The sequence below is a fragment of the Malus sylvestris genome, chromosome 10, assembly GCF_916048215.2.
Source record: "Malus sylvestris chromosome 10, drMalSylv7.2, whole genome shotgun sequence".
NCBI lineage: Eukaryota > Viridiplantae > Streptophyta > Magnoliopsida > Rosales > Rosaceae > Malus > Malus sylvestris.
In genome coordinates this window covers 25751657-25766354 of record NC_062269.1, presented here as the reverse complement: position 1 = coordinate 25766354, position 14698 = coordinate 25751657, and the positions used below count along the sequence as shown (strand labels likewise).

The window sequence follows — 14698 nt, the reverse complement described above, 5'->3', positions numbered from 1 at the left end:
AAAATATCGATGATATCGGAAATATCGGTAATAAAAAAACACGGAAATTTCGATAGAAATATTGAGATATTATGGATATTTTAGACTATGATCGCAAGGACAACAATACAGACTCTGGAACTTGGCCAGCATTCCGATTCCACCGTGCCGTGTGATGGGTAAGTTTATCTTCACGTGTTATGGCCTTATTAAATTGTGATGTCACGGTTGTAAATCGGCTTCGTGTAAGTATTCACAGGCTTGGAAAACAGATGAGGGATGATCAAGTAGGACATTAAGAATTCACAGGCGACATAATCAAAGCATAGAAGTGATATATATGACATAAAAGAAGCAAAAAAAAGCCATTTTTTATTAGGTATGTTCATAGCCCTACGAAATCGAATTACAAGCAACCACACCAAATTTGTATATTTCTTCCCTGAAATCACTGTTTCAAATTATCAAACATACTGCCAATTTGTCGTAGAACCGTCTCAGACGTCGTAACGTTACTGGTGTTGAAGAATTGCTGAAATAACTTCATTAATGTCCTGAAAATTTTTCCTCTCCTTGAGAAGGAGCTTTGCTAACTCAAGAGCTCGACGCTCACAACCCGCCCGCTTGCTGGCATCCGCTATTGACTCAAAATCTTCAACATGAGCAACTCCAACGATTCGCCTGTCAAAAACAAAAATAAAAGCATTATTATCGAAATTAATTCAACAGTTTCTTGATGCACTGTGTGTGTGTGTGTGTGTGTGTGTGTGTGTGTTTTTGTGGTGTTTGTTCTAGTAGGCCATCCTTCACCGTGGAATATTTATTTTAAGCACGGTGTTTTCTGGTCTAGAAGCTCTTCCTCTTGGTTTTAAAATGACTACTGAGTTACTAAAACAAAAATCTCATAGACGCAACGGGTAAGAAGTCAAGAGACCATGTAAGAATGGCACAAAACTACAAACAAGAAAGCAGTCTCTGCATATGGGCCATTCCAACGATTCGCAGAAGAAGATTCCAGTTAAGAATGAACGTAAATGAACGATCCATGATCATGATTCTGAATAGATCTCATTATTAGTTTCCAATAAATTTCTTTTGTGCAAAAACATCAAATGCGAGAACTAAAGAAATATGCAGTCTGCCTTCTCACCTTATCATTTTTGCAGCACCAAATCCAAGACTGTCATGAAGCAGATCTTTAATAAATTTCTTTTGTACAAGCTGTACAAGCTCAGGGTTGTTATAAATTGCAGGTAGATATGCGTCGCCAGAATCTTTGTTCGCATCCCATAGTGCAAGGAATTTTCTGTCGAAAAGGTTCCAAGTGTTTTCAATTGTCCTCAAAATCCAAGCCTTGTATGCCTGCACCATAAAACAAATTTCATACAAGACCATCACACCACACCACAACTAAACACTAATAATAGCAAGTCGAACTATGAACTAGGCAGAGGTAGAGTATGGCTAGGCTGGGCTATAGCCTAAATTTTGGAATTTTAGAAAACAGCATGTAGTTTTATAAGCCAAAGTTGTCTAATTTTGAAATTAGCACAGCCTTCTTTGATAAAATTAGACTACCTCGAACACAAAAGGAAAGATAGCCCACCCATATAAACTTTCCCAGCTCCACCCTTGGAACTATTACTCAATAACTCTCAGGTTTAACATGTTATAGAACAGGCCTTACACAGTCGGAAATTATAATGAAACTACATGAAGTTTTCTTTTAGTTGCACAAACACCCCTGCTGTTGGATCATCATAAGCCAGGCACAGGCATTGGTAGGAAACCATTTTTAAATACCAATAGTAACAATAACTAAATCTAAACTATCTGGCAACCAAAACAGCATCCGGAATTCCAAATACTCAAAATGTATTTAAAAAAAACACCACTTCCAGAAACAGCAATGCTCCTTCTACTATTGAAACTAAAGCAAATCTAAAATCCACCGTCGAATGTGAAGACAAACTCTACATCTATTTGTTCTATTCAAATGTCGATCTTACAAATAAATTATAATCCAGCTTATATTTTGAAAACTGAATTGGGATCACATTCTTCTCTGATTTTTACCTTTTCCTAAGAAGTTTCTAAAAACACTCTAAAGAGAATCAAGCTTTTAACTTTACTAGTACTGACTGAAGAGGTAGCGTTCTCTAATTTTTAATCTGTTCTTCAACTTGAACACTCACAAGGTGACAACCAATTTCACTACAGAAACTGAGACGGCTTCTTACGCTGAAACATCTAGCAGATGTTGCCAACATTTCCAGTCCACAACTATCCAATGGATGGTTATCGAAATACAACATTTCCGGTCTCCACCGGGTTACATTTCAAAAACGAAAAAACAAATCACAAACATGAAGGTAATGAAATTATTTGAGAACTCTTGAAGATCAATTTAATGTGATAGCTAAGATGATTAGGAAGGTCTTGATAGGTGACACTGTTGGGTTTTACGGCTCAAAATTAGGATACAACAACAACAACAGCAAAGCCTTTTCCCACTAAGTGGGGTCGGCTATATGAATCCTAGAACGCCATTGCGCTCGGTTTTGTGTCATGTCCTCCGTTAGATCCAAGTACTCTAAGTCTTTTTTCTTAGGGTCTCTTCCAAAGTTTTCTTAGGTCTTCCTCTACCCCTTCGGCCCTGAACCTCTATCCCGTAGTCACATCTTCGAACCGGAGCGTCAGTAGGCCTTTTTGCACATGTCCAAACCACCGTAACTGATTTTCTCTCATCTTTCCTTTAATTTCGGCTACTCCTACTTTACCTCGGATATCCTCATTCCTAATCTTATCCTTTCTCGTGTGCCCACACATCCAACGAAGCATCCTCATCTCCGCTACACCCATTTTGTGTACGTGTTGATGCTTCATCGCCCAACATTCTGTGTCATACAGCATCGCCGGCCTTATTGCCGTCCTATAAAATTTTCCCTTGAGCTTCAGTGGCATATGACGGTCACACAACACGTCGGATGCACTCTTCCACTTCATCCATCCAGCTTGTATTCTATGGTTGAGGTCTCCATCTAATTCTCCGTTTTTTTGCAAGATAGATCCTAGGTAGCGAAAACGATCGCTCTTTGGTATTTCCTGATCTCCGATCCTCACCCCTAACTCATTTTGACCTCCATTTGCACCGAACTTGCACTCCATATATTCTGTCTTTGATCAGCTTAGACGAAGACCTTTAGATTCCAACACTTCTCTCCAAAGGTTAAGCTTCGCATTTACCCCTTCCTGAGTTTCATCTATCAACACTATATCGTCTGCGAAAAGCATACACCAAGGAATATCATCTTGAATAAGTCCTGTTAACTCATCCATTACCAATGCAAAAAGGTAAGGACTTAAGGATTGTTGATGCACAAAATCAGTGAGGACTTTGGTACAACAGAAAGTATTAAGTTTGTGATCTTCACTAGATTGCTCCGGTCATTATTGTAGATAAGTATGTAAATGGATAGAGACAGAAAAGCAAACACAAGATGTACGTGGTTCACCCAGATTGGCTACGTCCACGGAGTAAAGGAGTTCTCATTAATTGTGAAGGGTTTACACAAGTACATAGGTTCAAGCTCTCCTTTAGTGAGTACAAGTGAATGATTTAGTACAAATGACATTAGGAAATATTGTGGGAGAATGATCTCCTTTTATAAAAGAGAGTTTCTAGCCTTGTTCTAACATTGACACGTGTCGTGTTGTGATTGGCTTCCGATGTTGACACGTGTCGCTTTGTGATTGGCCTCCTGGTTGGAGAGAAACTCTTCTGGGTCCTTAACGGTATAACGTTGACCGGTGCTCGGTAGTTTCGGGATTGGTCAAGTATGGTACAAACAGTGTTCCCCTAAGTTCCCGAGTGAGGGAAGCTCCTCGGTTGGGGACTTGCAAGATTCAAGCCGCTGAGTAATCACAAAACTTCTAAGTACCGAAGTGTGGTATCGTCTTCACTTGCCTTATCTGTGTCATAGGTAGATATGACATCTTCTCTGGAAGTACTCTTCCTCCATCCAGGGATGGTATCTTTAACCGGTGGAGATGCACAAGGTAATGTATCAATTTCACTTGAAGCTTACTTGTAGTTTCAGGCTTGGTCAAGAGCGATACAAACCATGTAGTAGGAGTTCCCCAAGTCGCCGAGCTAGGAGATCTATTGAAAGAGGTGACAGACAAGGTAAGCAATCAGAGCTCCAAGCAATTAGTCCCAGATCAGAAGTTTGATTTCGAGTTCCGGCTGATTGTTCTCATTCTCCTTATCTTGCAGGCAGCATGAAGGATAAAGAGAAGAAAAAGGAGAAGAGATGATATGAGATACTTTTGCTTTTGAAGAAGTAACTTTCCATAAGGCTTATTCTTGAACTGGGCTGGAGGGTTTTCTGGTTTCCTCCAGAGTATAAGGCCGACTGAAGAATTTGAGGGTCAAAACAAGTCCATCAAATTTAGAGTACGTTCGACCCTGATGATATGGGATACTTTTGCTGTTGATAAAGTAGTGGATGTATCGGCACGTGTTCTGTTACGCTTGTCTCCACATGCTTCCTTGTATCCTTCTCACTTGCCCTATCTGTTCCTCAGGCAGATGTGGTATCTTCTCTGGAAGCATAAGATGTTGAAGATGAGTACTCAAGAGCAATGCCAGGTAAGTAATCAGGTAAGGGGTTCCAGGCAGTCAGTTGCTTGATTCCAAATGTTGACTGATTGTTCTCTTTCTCCTTGTCTTGCAGGTAAGAACAAGGCCAAAGGAAAAGACAGGGAAAAAGCATGATATGGGATACTCTTGCTTTTAACCCTGATGATATGAGATATTCTTACTCTGGTGTAGGTTGTTTGCAGAGGTATTATCGGGGGGGGTAAAGAAAGCTGAGTATTTCGAGAAGCTTCGTTGGGAGTGCCCTCTCAGATATGAGGAATGGTTGAGCATTTTTGCAGGTCTGCCTGTCTGTTGAGGATGGAGGTCGACATATATAGGAGTCTCCCTAACAACAAGTAGTAATGCTATTCCTTTACCCTTCTTGGTCATAGCAATGTAGTGTGAGCTGCAAGCTTCACGTGTTTTAACTTTGTCAGAGCACATTGAAAAAGTGGGCTGTGGTATCTGGAAAGCTGATGTTGCGTGTGAAGATTACAGACAAGCTTTATCCAAAGAAATCTGGCTCTCGAAGTTTAGAAAGCAGTGTCTTTTCGGTTTTCGAACAAGCAATTTTGTTGGAGATCTAGCTCTCGAGATTCGAAGAACGATACCTCTTCAATTTTTGAGAAAGCAATCATGCTAGGAGTTTGGCTATTGAGATTTGGAGAGTGGTATCTCTTCGATTTTTGAGAAAATAATCCTGTTGGGAGTCTGGCTCTTGAGATTCGGAGGACGGTGCCTCTTCGATTTTGGAGCAAACAATCTTGTTGGAAGTGTTTTCTCGAATGTGAGTAAAAGTTGGGCATTTTTGCTAGTCTACCTTGCCACGGAGCACAAAGGTTGACACACATAGGGACTTTCCAGTTATCAAGCAGTGGTGCTGTTCCTTTACTCTTGTGGGTAATAATATAGTAGTTAGACCTTCAAAATTTATGTGTCTAAACTTTGTCAGAGAGTTTTGGCAAAGTTATCTGTGGTACCCGAGGAGCTGATGTTGGGCGTGGAAAGTGGTGCCTCTGCGAAATCCGGAGAGTGGTGCCTCTTCGATTTTTGAACCAACGGCCATGTTGCGCTTTCTTTGCTATTCTTTAACCTTCTTGGTCATAGCAATGTAGTGAGAGCTGCAAGCTTCACGTGCCTAAACTTTGTCAGAGATCTTTGGCAAAGTGATCTGTGGTACCCATGAGCTAATGTTGCGTGTGGAAAGTGATGCCTCTTCGAAATCCGGAGAGTAGTGCCTCTTCGAATTTTGAACCAACGTCCTTGTTGCCCTTTCTTTGCTATTCCTTTACCCTTCTTGGTCATAGCAATATAGTGGGAGCTGCAAGCTTCATGTGTCTAAACTTGCACTCCATATATTCTGTCTTTGATCGGCTTAGGCGAAGACCTTTAGATTCCAACACTTCTCTCCAAAGGTTAAGCTTCGCATTTACCCCTTCCTGAGTTTCATCTATCAACACTATATCGTCTGCGAAAAGCATACACCAAGGAATATCATCTTGAATATGTCTCATTAACTCATCAATTACCAACGCAAAAAGGTAAGGACTTAAGGATGAGCCTTGATTTAATCCAACAGTTATGGGGAAGTTTTCGCTTTGTCATTCATGAGTTCTTACGACAGTCTTTGCTCATTCATACATATCTTTTATAGCTTGGATATATGCTACTCGTACTCCTTTCTTCTTTAAAATCCTCCAAAGAATGTCTCTTGGGACCCTATCATACGCTTTTTCCAAATCTATAAAGACCATGTGTAAATCCTTTTTCCCATCTCTATATCTTTCCATCAATCTTCATAAGAGATGGATTGTCTCCATGGTTGAGCATCCTGGCATGAACCCGAATTGATTGTCCGAAACCCGTGTCTCTTGCCTCAATCTATGCTCAATGACTCCCAGAACTTCATTGTATGACTCATTAGCTTAATACCCCTATAGTTCATGCAATTTTGTACATCGTCCTTATTCTTGTAGATAGGCACCAAAGTGCTCTTTCGCCACTCATTTGGCATCTTCGTTTTCAAAATCCTATTGAAAAGGTCAGTGAGCCATGCTATACCTGTCTCTCCCAAGACTTTTCACATTTCGATCTGTATATCATCTGGGCCCACTGCTTTTATATGCTTCTTCTTCTTCAAAGCTACAACCACTTCTTCCTTCCTGATTCAACGATAAAAGAAGTAGTTTCTACACTCTTCTGAGTTACTCAACTCCCCTAAAGAAGTACTCATTTCATGTCATTCATTGAAAAGATTATGAAAATAACCTCTCCATTTGTCTTTGACCGTGTTCTTTGTAGCAAGAACCTTTCCATCCTCATCCTTGATGCACCTCACTTGGTTTAGGTCCCTTGTCTTCTTTTTCCTTGCTCTAGCTAGTTTATAGATATCAAACTCTCCTTCTTTGGTATCTAGTCGCTTATACATATCGTCATAAGCTGCTAACTTAGCTTCTCTCACAGCTTTCTTCGCCTCTTGCTTCGCTCTTCTATACCTTTCACCATTTTCATCGGTCCTATCCTTGTATAAGGCTTTACAACATTCCTTCTTAGCCTTCACCTTTGTTTGTACCTCCTCATTCCACCACCAAGATTCCTTTTGGTGTGGAGCAAAGCCCTTGGACTCTCCTAATACCTCTTTTGCTACTTTTCAGATACAACTAGCCATGGAATCCCACCTTTGGCTAGCTTCCCCCTCTCTATCCCACACACACTGAGTGATTCCTTTCTCTTTGAAAATGACTTGTTTTTCTCCTTTTAGATTCCACCATCTAGTCCTTGGGCACTTCCAAGTCTTGTTCTTTTCTCACTCTTTTGATATGTACATCCATCACCAACAAGCGATGTTGATTAGCCAAGCTCTCTCCCGGTATAACTTTGCAATCCTTACAAGTTATACGATCCCCTTTCCTCATTAGAAGAAAATCTATTTGGGTTTTTGTCAACCCACTCTTGTAGGTGATCACATGTTCTTCTCTCTTCTTAAAGAAGGTGTTGGCTAAGAAGAAATCATATGCCATTGCAAAATCCAAGATAGCTTCCCCATCCTCGTGTCTCTCCCCAAAACCATGGCCACCATGAAAACCTCCATAGTTGCCTGTCTCCTTGCCCACGTGTCTATTTAAATCTTCTCCTATAAATAACTTCTCCGTCTGAGCAATTCCTTGCACCAAGTCTCCAAGGTCTTCCCAAAAATTCTCCTTCGAACTCGTATCCAACCGTACTTGAGGTGCGTACGCACTAATCACATTGATGAGTTCTTGTCCTATTACAATCTTGATTGCCATGATTCTATCTCCTACCCTCTTGACATCTACAACATCTTGTGTCAAGGTCTTGTCCACGATGATGCCAACACCGTTTCTCGTTCTATTTGTGCCCGAATACCAAAGTTTAAACCCTGAGTTTTCTAGATCCTTTGCTTTAAGACCAACCCACTTAGTTTCTTGTAGGCAAATAATATTTATCCTTCTCTTCACCATAACTTACACTACTTCCATAGATTTTCCTGTTAAGGTTCCTATATTCCACGTTCCTAAACGCATTCTACTCTCTTGAACTATACCCTTCTGTCCTAGCTTCTTCACCATCCCCCGTCTAATAGGATCAAAGTACTTCTTTTGTGTATCCTGTGTAAAGTTGATAGGAGCATATGCTCCCAAACAACTTTGAGTGGAGTCGTTCAAAAACAAGTTTCTATGGCCCCCTTGCTCATTTAACACTGCATCCTGGTGCCGATGGAGATACAACGACCCTTGCTCACTTATCACTGTGCTCGGGCCAAACAGCACGCCACTTACGGGTGACGCCCTAGCTTTAGCGCGATTTCATTATGGATTCATTTTCATAAGGATTCGACGTAACCTAGGAGTGCCGGCTGTCGACTACCTGACGCCCTCCCCCTCCTCCTTTATTCGGGCTTGGGACCGGCAATGTAAGATAAACTTACACAGGCGGAGTTCTTACGGCTCAAAATTAGGATGATGCAAAAAATTAGGTTTGTGTTACCTATTTGGTTTTGGTGTCCTATTTGGGTTTGAATTTTGACTTCTTAGTTGGTTTCCTTGGTGGAGAGATTTTGTTAATTACCTATTTGATTTGGATTTGGATTTACTTCCTATTAGAATTCTTATTGTAACCTAAGTCCTATGCACTATAAATAGGACCTTAGGGTTAGTGTATTTCGTGTGGCTCATTCGTGTGGCAATTTGGTGAGAGTCAATTTGTGAGTTTGTGAGTTAGAGAGCAATTTGGGAGAATCTTCTCCGTTTGTTTGGGTTCTCTACTCGTTTGGTTTAGGGTTTGTAATTTGTGGGATTTGGGTTGTGAGAGTTTAAACACTCTTTTGTAATCTCCATTTGTTTAGTGAAATTCCTCGATGTGCTTCGCTCGTGGATGTAGGCTTTACGCCGAACCACGTAAATCTCTTGTGTTAGTTTGAGATTGTTTGTTTTAACTTTCACCTACAACATTGATATTGGTACTTTGTTAGAATTCGCTTTCGTTTGCAAATAAAAGTAAACAGATACAGGGGAACAATAACAATATACATTTACAGAACTAAATGACTTAACAACAATTTAGAATCATCACACTGAAATACAACATAAGAAATTATATGCAAAAGACAAATAACACTGAAAAACAAAATAACATCACAAGAACTGAAAAACATGAAAACAATTCATCAAGAAGAAAAGAATAGTAGAAAGCAATGAGTTAAAGGTAATGATTTAAGATGAAATGGACCAGGACATACTTTTCGATCATTCTGGTCATTAGCATGCCCATCTTGTGCATAGAAAGCCAAAATCAAGTTGCCCAGAAAAGCTCCAATATCAAAACCCATTGGTCCATAAAATGCAAACTCTGGATCTATAACTTGAGTTGAATCATGAGTCACCATTACAGAACTAGTGTGAAGATCTCCATGTACTAGGGCTTGTGCTCTCTCACAGAACCTACACAAGAGGCAATTTGATCGTTCAAATGACAATTAAAATGAAAACATGACATAGAGAGTAATACTGCTACAAAGATTCGATGGTTTCATTACAAGGATTTCAACTCAGCAACTTCAAGCTTCAAAGCATTATCCCCCCGCACAGCCTCAGCATCCGAATCAAGATAAGGAGAAGTCCATCGGTTATATTGAGATACTTTGTAAGGATCAGAAAAAACAACCTGCTCAGTGAGCCTGCACAACTCCACATTGCCACAAAATTCGGCAACTGCAGAAAGTGGGCATGAAGATGAGTTATGATAGATATACAAAAGCAGATTGTTCATGAGGCAAAACTGAAATGGAATTGAATCTGTACACTTTGAAATCAATTTTAGAATACTAAGGTTCAAGTCAAGTTCCTTTACTCACGGCATGTGTTAAACTAAACAGAAGTCAACAAGAGATTATCAATCTAAGACAATGATTCTATAAACTCAATGACTACCCTAATCATTTTGGCTAACGTATAAGTGAACCAATTATGAACCACAACTGGAGAACATGGTGCATGATTATTCTCTTCTCTCGCAACCAATCAAACTATTGGCAGGATTCAAAACAATACCACTTTGGAATTGGACCAAAATGTTCAACCAATCAAGATCCAGGACAAAAACATCCCTTCACATGCGACATAGGTGTATGACAAAAACGCACATGACAACTATGTGAAAGCAAAGCAAAATCAACTAAAAGAAAACATTACATACCAGCTTTTTTGTGGTCTGTGGTATTGTGATACAGAAGGGATGTGAAGAACAGAGTCTTTGCAATATAGTCGGACATGTGGTCGGCCAGCAAGGGGTACTCAACTCCAGCAATCAACCCTTTTCTCAGTATGATATGCGGGGGCTCCAAATAGTGCATGCCGATCAAAGACATGGTCCGATCGAAATGATACACTTCAGGAACATGATCAGGACTCAAACTTCCATGCTCTTTAAGTGCCAATGCCTCAAAATATGCTCTTTCCTTTGTCATTGGCCATGACTCACCAATCAAACGGATATATGGAAGAGCCTGCAAAACCAATCAACGTATTTCATCAGATGACATCCAAAGCTCACTAATTTTACATTTTCACCCAATCAAAGTTAAAAAACAAAACAAAAACAAAACAAAAACAAAACATAGACCCCATTGGAGCTGAAACCAAGAAAAACATTTTGGAGTTGAACCCAACAAAATTTGATCTAACACCATAAACCCATTAACATATTTCATCAAAGGACATCAAAAGCTCACTGATTTAATTTTACCCCTATCAAAGTCAAAATCTTAGAACACAAATTAAACACTTTGGAGTAGGACCCAACAAAATTTGATCAAATCCCACAAACCCATTAGTACAATTTGATCAAACACCAAGAACCAATTACTACCCAAATGGTCAAAAATTATTTACCTGCTTGATGACGAAAGAACCAGAAGAACCAACGACGATGAAGACGAAGTTGAGATTGCCATCGCCAACTTCTTTGATGGTTAAGTTGTCGAACTTGTTGCCGAGCTTAGAAGCGAGAGAAGGCGTGGCCTTTATGTACTCTATGAGGACCTTCTCGTCCAGCGGCCGGAACTCGGAGAAGGCCATGATGCAGCGGCAGCGGCGATGTAACTAAATAAATGAACGGTGGGATACGTGTTAAAAATTAATAACTTAAAAAATAAAATTACCCACCATTCCTATTAAAATCTGTTATGTACAACTTCTGTTTCTGTCACAACTAAAAATTTATCGCTCATTACAACTTTATTTATTATTGAATTTAAATTTTGAAATTTATACTTATTAATTATACGAATTTTGAAATTCAAACTATATAACGATGATAAATGAAATTGTAAACATACACTATAGATGATTGTGGTGAGCAAAATTGCTCATTTGGAATTTGGATGGTTTGAGAGAATTTGTGGACTTTTATGCGCTGGAAATAGAAAAGGAAAGATGGAGACTGTGTATGGATTGGTGCAATGAATCTGGTCCGTTTGTGGATTTTCTCATTGGTTGAATTGGGATGTGGCGTGAGTGGAACCGGATTCTCCAATCTGAAACAGACTCCCTAACAAGGAAACTAAGGGAAGGAATCCTATTTTCTTTTGGGAGACTTTGGATGCGGTCCCTAGTTATGAATAGTTTTTGATTGAAATCTTGTTGGTTTTCAATTTTTGATCCAAGTCCCTGAAATTAATTGATAATTTATTTCTATGTACGTTACTATATTTTTTAAATTAAAAATTAAAATTTATAGTTGTTTATAGTAATGAGATTTTAAATAAAAAACCATAATTTGTGGGATTAAAAATATTAAAATATAAATATACTATTGTGTGTGTGTGTGTGTGTGTAAACATGGGTACATTCATAAAAAATAACCAAAAAATTATTGTATTAAAACATGGGTACATTCTTCAAAATGGGTACATTTAGCAAAAATAAAAATGGGTACAAATAAATAAAAAAATATGGGTACCATACAAATAAAACTTTAAAAAATATGGGCACAAAAAGAAATTAATATATGGGTACAAATTAAAACTGAAATGAAAATTGGTACAAATTAAAAAAGGGTTGCAAATTAAAAATGGGTACAAACTAAAAATAAAAATATATGATAAAAATTTAGCCATAAATATAAATATACTAATTGTAATATTTTTAATATTAAATGAATATATTTAGAAATAAAAAATATTTTATTATTGAAATAATTAATGATATTATTAATACAAAGGACCTTGATCAAAAATTGAAAAGTAATAAAGTTTTAATCAATAGAGTAGTAAAAATAAGGATGAAAACCTAATTACTCCTTTTTTTTTTTATAAAAATGGGGATTAGCAGTAGGGTCTACACTAAATCGAACTTTAACGATCTGAATAATTTATTTTTCAAGTTGCATCTCATAGATCATCCTTACAAAATATTAGTCAAATCGGAAATGTTTAAGACATCTAATTGAGTTCAAATAAATTAACGAATAGTTTGTTTTATATAAGAAACAATAAAATTTTATCTTGATAGATAAATAGGCAAATGGTTTCGGATTGAATTAAATTTTTGCAAGGATGATCTATGAATCGAGACATAAAACTTGACAAATTTTCATTAACTTCTTAACCAATACAAAGAACTTAGTGGGTGCTGATGAATGAAAAATAATTCAGAATTGTTTTTACATTTTTATTATTTTCTAAATTTTTCACGGAGCCAAATTAAACCGACATGCTTAATACTTGTAAGGCTAGAGACTGCTTTCAAGGCCTTGTTCTTTTCTTTGTAGTTATGTAAATCCAATATCACTACCACCTTTTGCAGAAAGAAAACAATTTTCAATTAACAAATTGTTTTGGGAGAGAAAATGGAAATTCATTAATACAAATACCAATACCGATTTCTGGGATTTTCTGTTACCCTTGCAACTAAAAGCCTAAAAATCCCAGAAAAAATGCCAAGAAGCTTAAGCAGAAAAAATCAAATTTTCAACAACCAAAACCCAACATCGATTTAATCATAAACGAAAAAAGAAATTAAAATCTAAACACAGAGTCACAAATTAACAAATTGAAAACCCACAAAAAAATTCATAAAATAAAAATAGGCAATTGACCTTAAAACAAAGAATAAATACATAGAACAGAGAGAAGAATACCCAAAATGAGAAAAAATGAAACAAATATATAGAGACAACCATCCCTCAAAACCTGACCTAACTGTACTAAAAAATTTGAAAATAATCAATAGCCCTTTAATCACTACATGTAGGGGACAATATTGAAATCCAATACAAAACTAAGGATTTTCAAATGCCACAATATTTAACAACTACCATACATAGTTCTTTAAAAATGAGTATAAACTAACATGTAATCACAACAGCAAACAGCAAAAAAATAAAAAAATCAGAGAACGCAGTATTCTTTCATATTTTCTAATCAATTTTAAACCCACAAATGGTTACATCTAGACCTTTAATTTACACCCCACCTGTTGTTGTACCCTTGCATCTATTAATCCAAATTCATTCAAGAAACAATGCAGAGGAGAAAATCCAAAAATAAGAATGTCCCCTAGATTCTTTTTTTTCATTTATTTCTCACAAATCAATCATATATTTAAAATCCAAGCATGAAAGCTTTACAAAGATAAATAAAAAATGTACATAACTAATTAGGCTTTGAACATGCAATCAGGGCGCATAATTATATACCTAAAAATGGCAAGGAACCAGCTTCTTCCTCTCACGACCAGAATTTCTGAAATTTCTAAAGAAAATAAATCCATTAGCAATTCAGAGAATTCGAGGACCAAATCTGATTAAATTTTAGACAAATGACCAAAGCTACACAAATAAATGAGATTAAAAACATTTCGAATCTAAGAAATAGAAGAATGATCATATTAAGACTCCTAATATGACTATATTCAAACATTTTACAGACGAAAAGGCGGGGGAAGGCAGATTATAGCACAGCAAACAAAGAGATAAAGAGAGATTATAAGTTTGACATATTATCAAAGTTCAAACAAACCACAGATTATGCATGTATTTAGTAAACAAAAGAAAACAGTGCTGATATTTGTATATCGAAGATATAAAACTGTGTAGTTACCTTCTATTCGATAAAGGCACTCAAAATCAAAAGATAATGGTGAATTGGTGATGCAGATGCGAAGATTAGCAATTGGATTAGCTATTGTTCTACAATTGGGGATGCAAATGCTAAGATGGCTTTGGAAAACAAAGCAATTGGAGTTGTACCTTTCCAAATCAAGAGATGCAAATTGGCAAAATTTATCATAAATTAGAGGCATATCTTTTTGAAGTGTGAAATTAGAGGCAGCAGAAAACTGGTAGTACCCCGAAATTAACAAGAAATTTAACAAATTGGATGATGAAAATCAAAACAAAGAGGCCCTAAGAAGCAATTAAGAGGGAAAGAGAGTACGTCTACAATGAAGTTCTGATTAAGAGGGTGTGATTTTAGCTTTTGGATTACTGTTAGGGTAAAATTGGCTATTCCTAAACAAAACGCCTAAGTCTGTAATCTTAGACTAGTGCTTGTTTTCA

The 14698-nt window shown here is 37.4% G+C and overlaps 1 protein-coding gene across 1 annotated transcript; it reads right to left on the bottom strand.

Annotated features, from left to right (window-relative positions):
- Positions 1-294: 294 nt before the first annotated feature.
- LOC126585927 (methylthioribose kinase-like) lies at positions 295-11624 on the bottom strand. The gene is made up of 7 exons (XM_050250503.1): positions 11478-11624; positions 11032-11241; positions 10337-10646; positions 9678-9852; positions 9381-9582; positions 1130-1341; positions 295-660 (listed from the first exon to the last, which is right to left on the bottom strand). The coding sequence occupies exons 2-7, from the start codon at positions 11215-11217 to the stop codon at positions 492-494; spliced, it is 1254 nt and encodes a 417-aa protein (XP_050106460.1). The 5' UTR covers positions 11218-11241; positions 11478-11624; the 3' UTR covers positions 295-491.
- Positions 11625-14698: the final 3074 nt, after the last annotated feature.

Excerpts from the sequence above, each read along its gene's own strand:
- LOC126585927 (XM_050250503.1), bottom strand. The coding sequence starts at position 11,217 with ATGGCCTTCTCCGAGTTCCGGCCGCTGGACGAGAAGGTCCTCATAGAG. Across the intron at positions 1,342-9,380 it reads ATGACCAGAATGATCGAAAA|GCATACAAGGCTTGGATTTT; the intron begins GTATGTCCTGGT and ends TTTATGGTGCAG. Across the intron at positions 661-1,129 it reads GGTGCTGCAAAAATGATAAG|GCGAATCGTTGGAGTTGCTC; the intron begins GTGAGAAGGCAG and ends TGTTTTTGACAG.